Here is a 9,599-nt window from a genome sequence, read left to right as displayed (position 1 = left end):
GGGGGCCATGGGGAGGAGAAGCCCGGGGGCGCTAGAGGGGCCGGGGGGGCAGAGCAGAGGGGCGGGGGCCATTGGGGAGGAGAAGCCTGGGGGCGCTAGAGGGGCCGGGGAGGCAGAGCAGAGGGGCGGGGGCCATTGGGGAGGAGAAGCCTGGGGGCGCTAGAGGGGCCGGGGGGCAGAGCAGAGGGGCGGGGGCCATGGGGAGGAGAAGCCTGGGGGCGCTAGAGGGGCGGGGGGGCAGAGCAGAGGGGCGGGGGCCATGGGGAGGAGAAGCCTGGGGGCGCTAGAGGGGCCGGGGGGGCAGAGCAGAGGGGCGGGGGCCATTGGGGAGGAGAAGCCTGGGGGCGCTAGAGGGGCCGGGGAGGCAGAGCAGAGGGGCGGGGGCCATGGGGAGGAGAAGCCTGGGGGCGCTAGAGGGGCTGGGGGGCCTAGAGCAGAGGGGCGGGCGCCATGGGGGGGATAAGCCTGGGGGCGCTAGAGGGGCCGGGGGGGCAGAGCAGAGGGGCGGGGCCATGGGGAGGAGAAGCCTGGGGGCGCTAGAGGGGCGGGGGGGCAGAGCAGAGGGGCGGGGGCCATTGGGGAGGAGAAGCCTGGGGGCGCTAGAGGGCGGGGGGGCAGAGCAGAGGGGCGGGGGCCATTGGGGAGGAGAAGCCTGGGGGCGCTAGAGGGGCCGGGGGGCAGAGCAGAGGGGCGGGGGCCATTGGGGAGGAGAAGCCTGGGGGCGCTAGAGGGGCGGGGGGGCAGAGCAGAGGGGCGGGGCCATGGGGAGGAGAAGCCTGGGGGCGCTAGAGGGGCGGGGGGGCAGAGCAGAGGGGCGGGGGCCATGGGGAGGAGAAGCCTGGGGGCGCTAGAGGGGCGGGGGGGCAGAGCAGAGGGGCGGGGGCCATGGGGAGGAGAAGCCTGGGGGCGCTAGAGGGGCCGGGGAGGCAGAGCAGAGGGGCGGGGGCCATGGGGAGGAGAAGCCTGGGGGCGCTAGAGGGGCCGGGGGGGCAGAGCAGAGGGGCGGGGCCATGGGGGGGAGAAGCCTGGGGGCGCTAGAGGGGCGGGGGGGCAGAGCAGAGGGGCGGGGCCATGGGGGAGAAACCTGGGGGCGCTAGAGGGGCGGGGGGGCAGAGCAGAGGGGCGGGGGCCATGGGGAGGAGAAGCCTGGGGGCGCTAGAGGGGCGGGGGGGCAGAGCAGAGGGGCGGGGCCATGGGGAGGAGAAGCCTGGGGGCGCTAGAGGGGCGGGGGGGCAGAGCAGAGGGGCGGGGGCCATGGGGAGGAGAAGCCTGGGGGCGCTAGAGGGGCCGGGGGGGCAGAGCAGAGGGGCGGGGCCATGGGGGGGAGAAGCCTGGGGGCGCTAGAGGGGCCGGGGAGGCAGAGCAGAGGGGCGGGGGCCATGGGGAGGAGAAGCCTGGGGGCGCTAGAGGGGCCGGGGGGGCAGAGCAGAGGGGCGGGGCCATGGGGGGGAGAAGCCTGGGGGCGCTAGAGGGGCCGGGGGGGCAGAGCAGAGGGGCGGGGGCCATGGGGAGGAGAAGCCTGGGGGCGCTAGAGGGGCGGGGGGGGCAGAGCAGAGGGGCGGGGGCCATGGGGAGGAGAAGCCCGGGGGCGCTAGAGGGGCCGGGGAGGCAGAGCAGAGGGGCGGGGCCATGGGGAGGAGAAGCCTGGGGGCGCTAGAGGGGCGGGGGGGGGGGCAGAGCAGAGGGGCGGGGGCCATGGGGAGGAGAAGCCTGGGGGCGCTCGAGGGGCGGGGGGGCAGAGCAGAGGGGCGGGGCCATGGGGAGGAGAAGCCTGGGGGCGCTCGAGGGGCGGGGGGGCAGAGCAGAGGGGCGGGGCCATGGGAGGGAGAAGCCTGGGGGCGCTCGAGGGGCGGGGGGGCAGAGCAGAGGGGCGGGGCCATGGGGGGGAGAAGCCTGGGGGCGCTCGAGGGGCGGGGGGGCAGAGCAGAGGGGCGGGGCCATGGGAGGGAGAAGCCTGGGGGCGCTCGAGGGGCGGGGGGGCAGAGCAGAAGGGCGGGGCCATGGGGGGGAGAAGCCCGGGGGCGCTCGAGGGGGGAGGAGTCTGGGGGGATGGGGAGGCTGCCAGTGCCCACCCCTCTCGCCCAAAGCCCCGCCCATCGCAACACGTGGCTCCCTCTCGCTCTGGCCCTTTAAATGAAGCCGCAATCCTGGCTCTGCCCGGCGGGCTCGGTCCGGATTGGCTGGCGGCCGGGCCTTGCTCCTCCGCGGGGCCGTCCTGCCCGCTGATTGGCCGCGCCCACCGCAGCGCCCGCCTCCCGCTGCTGATTGGGCGGCGCGAGCCCCGCCCCCCGGCGGGCGGGCAGAGCAGGCGCAGCGGCATGGCGGCGGGTGCGGACGCGCTGAGCCTCTTCCGGGCCATCGGCCTGAGCGAGCCCAAGGCGCGCGAGACCCTCCGCAACGAGGCGCTGAGCGCGCTGCTGCGCGAGGCCGTCACCCAGGTAACCCGCCCCGCCCCCTGAGCCGCGTGGCCCATGCGTGCAGCGCGCCCCGCCCCTCCCGGCACAGGCGGGGGGCTCCCCACGTGGCAGCCCCTCCCCCCGGCCGGTCGCCGCCCCTCCAGGCTCAGCCCAGCAGCCGGGACGGGGGAGGGGCCAGACTCCCCCCCCCCCCCCACTCGTTCAGTCCCTGCCCTCGACAGGTCTGACCGGCTGGGTCTGTCTGCCTGTCCTCTGGCGCCCCCTGCTGGGCCGTGCTGCAGCCACAGGCCGCTAGGGGTCCCCCCAGCCCAACACAGCACCCAGTGGGTCCCCCCAGCCCACTACGTCACCCTGCCCAGCCCCCTTTCATGCTCCACACCCGCGTCAGGCCGGGCTCACCTTGGCTAAGCAGGCCGAGCCCTGCGGCAGCGCTAGGCCGCTGGATAGCTCTCCCGGCGCCTGGCCTCCCCCTCTGCAGGGCATGGGCCTCCTGCAGCCACAGAAGGGTGAGGGGGTGTCCATGCTGCAGTGGGAGCCCTGCAGCCACAGGAGGGTGAGGGGGTGTCCATGCTGCGGTGGGAGCCCTGCAGCCACAGGAGGGTGAGGGGGTGTCCATGCTGCGGTGGGAGCCCTGCAGCCACAGGAGGGTGAGGGAGTGTCCATGCTGCGGTGGGAGCCCTGCAGCCACAGGAGGGTGAGGGGGTGTCCATGCTGCGGTGGGAGCCCTGCAGCCGCAGGAGGGTGAGGGAGTGTCCATGCTGCGGTGGGAGCCCTGCAGCCACAGAAGGGTGAGGGAGTGTCCATGCTGCGGTGGGAGCCCTGCAGCCACAGGAGGGTGAGGGAGTGTCCATGCTGGGGTGGGAGCCCTGCAGCCACAGGAGGGTGAGGGAGTGTCCATGCTGGGGTGGGAGCCCTGCAGCCACAGGAGGGTGAGGGGGTGTCCATGCTGGGGTGGGAGCCCTGCAGCCACAGGAGGGTGAGGGAGTGTCCATGCTGGGGTGGGAGCCCTGCAGCCACAGGAGGGTGAGGGAGTGTCCATGCTGGGGTGGGAGCCCTGCAGCCACAGGAGCGTGAGGGGGTGTCCATGCTGCGGTGGGAGCCCTGCAGCCACAGGAGGGTGAGGGGGTGTCCATGCTGCGGTGGGAGCCCTGCAGCCACAGGAGGGTGAGGGAGTGTCCGTGCTGCGGTGGGAGCCCTGCAGCCACAGGAGGGTGAGGGAGTGTCCATGCTGCGGTGGGAGCCCTACAGCCACAGGAGGGTGAGGGAGTGTCCATGCTGCGGTGGGAGCCCTGCAGCCACAGAAGCGTGAGGGAGTGTCCGTGCTGCGGTGGGAGCCCTGCAGCCACAGGAGGGTGAGGGAGTGTCCATGCTGCGGTGGGAGCCCTGCAGCCACAGAAGGGTGAGGGAGTGTCCGTGCTGCGGTGGGAGCCCTGCAGCCACAGGAGGGTGAGGGAGTGTCCATGCTGCGGTGGGAGCCCTGCAGCCACAGGAGGGTGAGGGAGTGTCCATGCTGGGGTGGGAGCCCTGCAGCCACAGGAGGGTGAGGGAGTGTCCATGCTGCGGTGGGAGCCCTGCAGCCACAGGAGGGTGAGGGGGTGTCCATGCTGCGGTGGGAGCCCTGCAGCCACAGGAGGGTGAGGGAGTGTCCGTGCTGCGGTGGGAGCCCTGCAGCCACAGGAGGGTGAGGGAGTGTCCATGCTGCGGTGGGAGCCCTGCAGCCACAGGAGGGTGAGGGAGTGTCCATGCTGCGGTGGGAGCCCTACAGCCACAGGAGGGTGAGGGAGTGTCCATGCTGGGGTGGGAGCCCTGCAGCCACAGGAGGGTGAGGGAGTGTCCATGCTGGGGTGGGAGCCCTGCAGCCACAGGAGCGTGAGGGAGTGTCCGTGCTGGGGTGGGAGCCCTGCAGCCACAGGAGGGTGAGGGAGTGTCCATGCTGCGGTGGGAGCCCTGCAGCCACAGAAGGGTGAGGGAGTGTCCATGCTGCGGTGGGAGCCCTGCAGCCACAGGAGGGTGAGGGAGTGTCCGTGCTGCGGTGGGAGCCCTGCAGCCACAGAAGGGTGAGGGAGTGTCCATGCTGCGGTGGGAGCCCTGCAGCCACAGGAGGGTGAGGGAGTGTCCATGCTGGGGTGGGAGCCCTGCAGCCACAGGAGGGTGAGGGAGTGTCCGTGCTGGGGTGGGAGCCCTGCAGCCACAGGAGGGTGAGGGAGTGTCCATGCTGTGGTGGGAGCCCTGCAGCCACAGAAGGGTGAGGGAGTGTCCGTGCTGCGGTGGGAGCCCTGCAGCCACAGGAGGGTGAGGGAGTGTCCATGCTGCGGTGGGAGCCCTGCAGCCACAGGAGGGTGAGGGAGTGTCCATGCTGTGGTGGGAGCCCTGCAGCCACAGAAGGGTGAGGGAGTGTCCATGCTGCGGTGGGAGCCCTGCAGCCACAGGAGGGTGAGGGGGTGTCCATGCTGCGGTGGGAGCCCTGCAGCCACAGGAGGGTGAGGGAGTGTCCATGCTGCGGTGGGAGCCCTGCAGCCACAGGAGGGTGAGGGGGTGTCCATGCTGTGGTGGGAGCCCTGCAGCCACAGAAGGGTGAGGGAGTGTCCATGCTGCGGTGGGAGCCCTGCAGCCACAGGAGCGTGAGGGGGTGTCCATGCTGCGGTGGGAGCCCTGCAGCCACAGAAGGGTGAGGGAGTGTCCATGCTGGGGTGGGAGCCCTGCAGCCACAGAAGGATGAGGGAGTGTCCGTGCTGCGGTGGGAGCCCTGCAGCCACAGGAGGGTGAGGGAGTGTCCATGCTGCGGTGGGAGCCCTGCAGCCACAGGAGGGTGAGGGAGTGTCCGTGCTGCGGTGGGAGCCCTGCAGCCACAGAAGGGTGAGGGAGTGTCCATGCTGCGGTGGGAGCCCTGCAGCCACAGAAGGGTGAGGGAGTGTCCGTGCTGCGGTGGGAGCCCTGCAGCCACAGGAGGGTGAGGGGGTGTCCATGCTGCGGTGGGAGCCCTGCAGCCACAGAAGGGTGAGGGAGTGTCCGTGCTGCGGTGGGAGCCCTGCAGCCACAGAAGGGTGAGGGAGTGTCCATGCTGCGGTGGGAGCCCTGCAGCCACAGAAGGGTGAGGGGGTGTCCATGCTGGGGTGGGAGCCCTGCAGCCACAGAAGGGTGAGGGGGTGTCCATGCTGCGGTGGGAGCCCTGCAGCCACAGGAGGGTGAGGGGGTGTCCATGCTGCGGTGGGAGCCCTGCAGCCACAGGAGGGTGAGGGGGTGTCCATGCTGGGGTGGGAGCCCTGCAGCCACAGAAGGATGAGGGAGTGTCCGTGCTGTGGTGGGAGCCCTGCAGCCACAGAAGGATGAGGGAGTGTCCGTGCTGGGGTGGGAGCCCTGCAGCCACAGAAGGATGAGGGAGTGTCCGTGCTGCGGTGGGAGCCCTGCAGCCACAGAAGGATGAGGGAGTGTCCGTGCTGGGGTGGGAGCCCTGCAGCCACAGGAGGGTGAGGGAGTGTCCATGCTGCGGTGGGAGCCCTGCAGCCACAGAAGGGTGAGGGAGTGTCCATGCTGCGGTGGGAGCCCTGCAGCCACAGAAGGGTGAGGGAGTGTCCGTGCTGCGGTGGGAGCCCTGCAGCCACAGAAGGGTGAGGGAGTGTCCGTGCTGCGGTGGGAGTCCTGCAGCCACAGGAGGGTGAGGGAGTGTCCATGCTGCGGTGGGAGCCCTGCAGCCACAGGAGGGTGAGGGAGTGTCCATGCTGCGGTGGGAGCCCTGCAGCCACAGGAGGGTGAGGGAGTGTCCATGCTGCGGTGGGAGCCCTACAGCCACAGAAGGGTGAGGGAGTGTCCATGCTGCGGTGGGAGCCCTGCAGCCACAGGAGGGTGAGGGGGTGTCCGTGCTGCGGTAGGAGCCCTGCAGCCACAGAAGGGTGAGGGAGTGTCCATGCTGAGGTGGGAACCCTGCAGCCACAGGAGGGTGAGGGAGTGTCCATGCTGCGGTGGGAGCCCTGCAGCCACAGGAGGGTGAGGGAGTGTCCATGCTGGGGTGGGAGCCCTGCAGCCACAGGAGGGTGAGGGAGTGTCCATGCTGTGGTGGGAGCCCTGCAGCCACAGGAGGGTGAGGGAGTGTCCGTGCTGAGGTGGGAGCCCTGCAGCCACAGAAGGGTGAGGGGGTGTCCATGCTGCGGTGGGAGCCCTGCAGCCACAGAAGGGCGAGGGAGTGTCCGTGCTGCGGTGGGAGCCCTGCAGCCACAGGAGGGTGAGGGAGTGTCCATGCTGCGGTGGGAGCCCTGCAGCCACAGGAGGGTGAGGGAGTGTCCATGCTGCGGTGGGAGCCCTGCAGCCACAGGAGGGTGAGGGAGTGTCCATGCTGCGGTGGGAGCCCTGCAGCCACAGGAGGGTGAGGGAGTGTCCATGCTGGGGTGGGAGCCCTGCAGCCACAGGAGGGTGAGGGAGTGTCCATGCTGCGGTGGGAGCCCTGCAGCCACAGAAGGGTGAGGGAGTGTCCATGCTGCGGTGGGAGCCCTGCAGCCACAGGAGGGTGAGGGGGTGTCCATGCTGCGGTGGGAGCCCTGCAGCCACAGGAGGGTGAGGGAGTGTCCGTGCTGTGGTGGGAGCCCTGCAGCCACAGAAGGGTGAGGGGGTGTCCATGCTGCGGTGGGAGCCCTACAGCCACAGAAGGGTGAGGGAGTGTCCATGCTGCGGTGGGAGCCCTGCAGCCACAGGAGGGTGAGGGAGTGTCCATGCTGCGGTGGGAGCCCTGCAGCCACAGGAGGGTGAGGGAGTGTCCATGCTGCGGTGGGAGCCCTGCAGCCACAGGAGGGTGAGGGAGTGTCCATGCTGCGGTGGGAGCCCTGCAGCCACAGGAGCGTGAGGGGGTGTCCATGCTGCGGTGGGAGCCCTGCAGCCACAGAAGGGTGAGGGGGTGTCCATGCTGCGGTGGGAGCCCTGCAGCCACAGGAGGGTGAGGGAGTGTCCATGCTGCGGTGGGAGCCCTGCAGCCACAGAAGGGTGAGGGAGTGTCCATGCTGCGGTGGGAGCCCTGCAGCCACAGAAGGGTGAGGGGGTGTCCATGCTGCGGTGGGAGCCCTGCAGCCACAGGAGGGTGAGGGAGTGTCCATGCTGCGGTGGGAGCCCTGCAGCCACAGAAGGGTGAGGGAGTGTCCATGCTGGGGTGGGAGCCCTGCAGCCACAGGAGCGTGAGGGAGTGTCCATGCTGCGGTGGGAGCCCTGCAGCCGCAGGAGGGTGAGGGGGTGTCCATGCTGCGGTGGGAGCCCTGCAGCCACAGGAGGGTGAGGGGGTGTCCATGCTGCGGTGGGAGCCCTGCAGCCACAGAAGGGTGAGGGAGTGTCCATGCTGCGGTGGGAGCCCTGCAGCCACAGAAGGGTGAGGGAGTGTCCATGCTGGGGTGGGAGCCCTGCAGCCACAGGAGGGTGAGGGAGTGTCCATGCTGCGGTGGGAGCCCTGCAGCCACAGGAGCGTGAGGGAGTGTCCATGCTGCGGTGGGAGCCCTGCAGCCGCAGGAGGGTGAGGGGGTGTCCATGCTGTGGTGGGAGCCCTGCAGCCACAGAAGGGTGAGGGGGTGTCCATGCTGCGGTGGGAGCCCTGCAGCCACAGAAGGGTGAGGGAGTGTCCGTGCTGGGGTGGGAGCCCTGCAGCCACAGAAGGGTGAGGGAGTGTCCATGCTGCGGTGGGAGCCCTGCAGCCACAGGAGGGTGAGGGAGTGTCCATGCTGCGGTGGGAGCCCTGCAGCCACAGGAGGGTGAGGGGGTGTCCATGCTGCGGTGGGAGCCCTGCAGCCGCAGGAGGGTGAGGGGGTGTCCATGCTGCGGTGGGAGCCCTGCAGCCACAGGAGGGTGAGGGAGTGTCCATGCTGGGGTGGGAGCCCTGCAGCCACAGAAGGGTGAGGGGGTGTCCATGCTGCGGTGGGAGCCCTGCAGCCACAGGAGGGTGAGGGAGTGTCCATGCTGCGGTGGGAGCCCTGCAGCCACAGGAGGGTGAGGGGGTGTCCATGCTGCGGTGGGAGCCCTGCAGCCACAGGAGGGTGAGGGGGTGTCCATGCTGGGGTGGGAGCCCTGCAGCCACAGAAGGGTGAGGGAGTGTCCATGCTGCGGTGGGAGCCCTGCAGCCACAGAAGGGTGAGGGAGTGTCCATGCTGCGGTGGGAGCCCTGCAGCCACAGAAGGGTGAGGGAGTGTCCGTGCTGCGGTGGGAGCCCTGCAGCCACAGAAGGGTGAGGGGGTGTCCGTGCTGCGGTGGGAGCCCTGCAGCCACAGAAGGGTGAGGGGGTGTCCGTGCTGCGGTGGGAGCCCTGCAGCCACAGGAGGGTGAGGGGGTGTCCATGCTGGGGTGGGAGGTGTTACACACATTCCCCTTCCCCGGTGCTGCCTCCCCGACAGAGGGGGGCCGCTAAGACGCGTCCCGTCCGTTAGCCGTTTTGGGGACGCGAGGAATCGCTGCGGGTTCGCGCTCAGGGACTCAGTCCCGGCTCGCGCCGATCCTGGGCACTGCCCCTCTGCAGCTCTGCACTCAAAGCCTTCTAGGGCCTGGCCACCAGCTCTGTCAAGCAGAGCCGCAGCGGGGGTAGCTCCCGGGCCGGGCCACGCTGGGGCTGAGCCAGGCCGCTGACACGTTGCCTGGCAGAGCCGCAGCGGGGGTAGCTCCCGGGCCGGGCCACGCTGGGACTGAGCCAGGCCGCTGACACGTTGCCTGGCAGAGCCGCAGCGGGGGTAGGTCCCGGGCCGGGCCACGCTGGGGCTGAGCCAGGCCGCTGACACGTTGCCTGGCAGAGCCGCAGTGGGGGTAGCTCCCGGGCCGGGCCACGCTGGGACTGAGCCAGGCTGCTGACACGTTGCCTGGCAGAGCCGCGGGGGGTAGCTCCCGGCCTGGCGCACGCTGGGACTGAGCCAGGCCGCTGACACGTTGCCTGGCAGAGCCGCAGCGGGGGTAGCTCCCGGGCCGGGCCACGCTGGGGCTGAGCCAGGCCGCTGACACGTTGCCTGGCAGAGCCGCAGGGGGGGTAGCTCCCGGGCCGGGCCACGCTGGGGCTGAGCCAGGCCGCTGACACGTTGCCTGGCAGAGCCGCAGCGGGGGTAGCTCCCGGCCGGGCCACGCTGGGGCTGAGCCAGGCCGCTGACACGTTGCCTGGCAGAGCCGCAGCGGGGGTAGCTCCCGGGCTGGGCCACGCTGGGACTGAGCCAGGCCGCTGACACGTTGCCTGGC

General features: G+C 71.2%; 1 protein-coding gene across 2 annotated transcripts in view; it reads left to right on the top strand.

Annotated features, from left to right (window-relative positions):
• Window positions 1-2,279: 2,279 nt before the first annotated feature.
• QARS1 (glutaminyl-tRNA synthetase 1) overlaps window positions 2,280-9,599 on the top strand; it is a 34,292-nt gene continuing 26,972 nt past the window's right edge. For both annotated transcript variants that reach the window (XM_089781293.1, XM_089781292.1), the window contains exon 1: window positions 2,280-2,438. In XM_089781293.1, coding sequence (XP_089637419.1) covers window positions 2,319-2,438 — 120 coding nt within the window. In that variant the 5' untranslated portion in view covers window positions 2,280-2,318. The remainder of the gene's footprint in view (window positions 2,439-9,599) is intronic.

Source organism: Pelodiscus sinensis, chromosome 11 (genome assembly GCF_052426305.1).
Source record: "Pelodiscus sinensis isolate ZL-2025 chromosome 11, ASM5242630v1, whole genome shotgun sequence".
In the NCBI taxonomy this organism is placed as follows: Eukaryota; Metazoa; Chordata; order Testudines; family Trionychidae; genus Pelodiscus; species Pelodiscus sinensis.
Note: the sequence above shows the minus strand (reverse complement) of the source record. Positions and strands in the feature narration are given on the sequence as shown.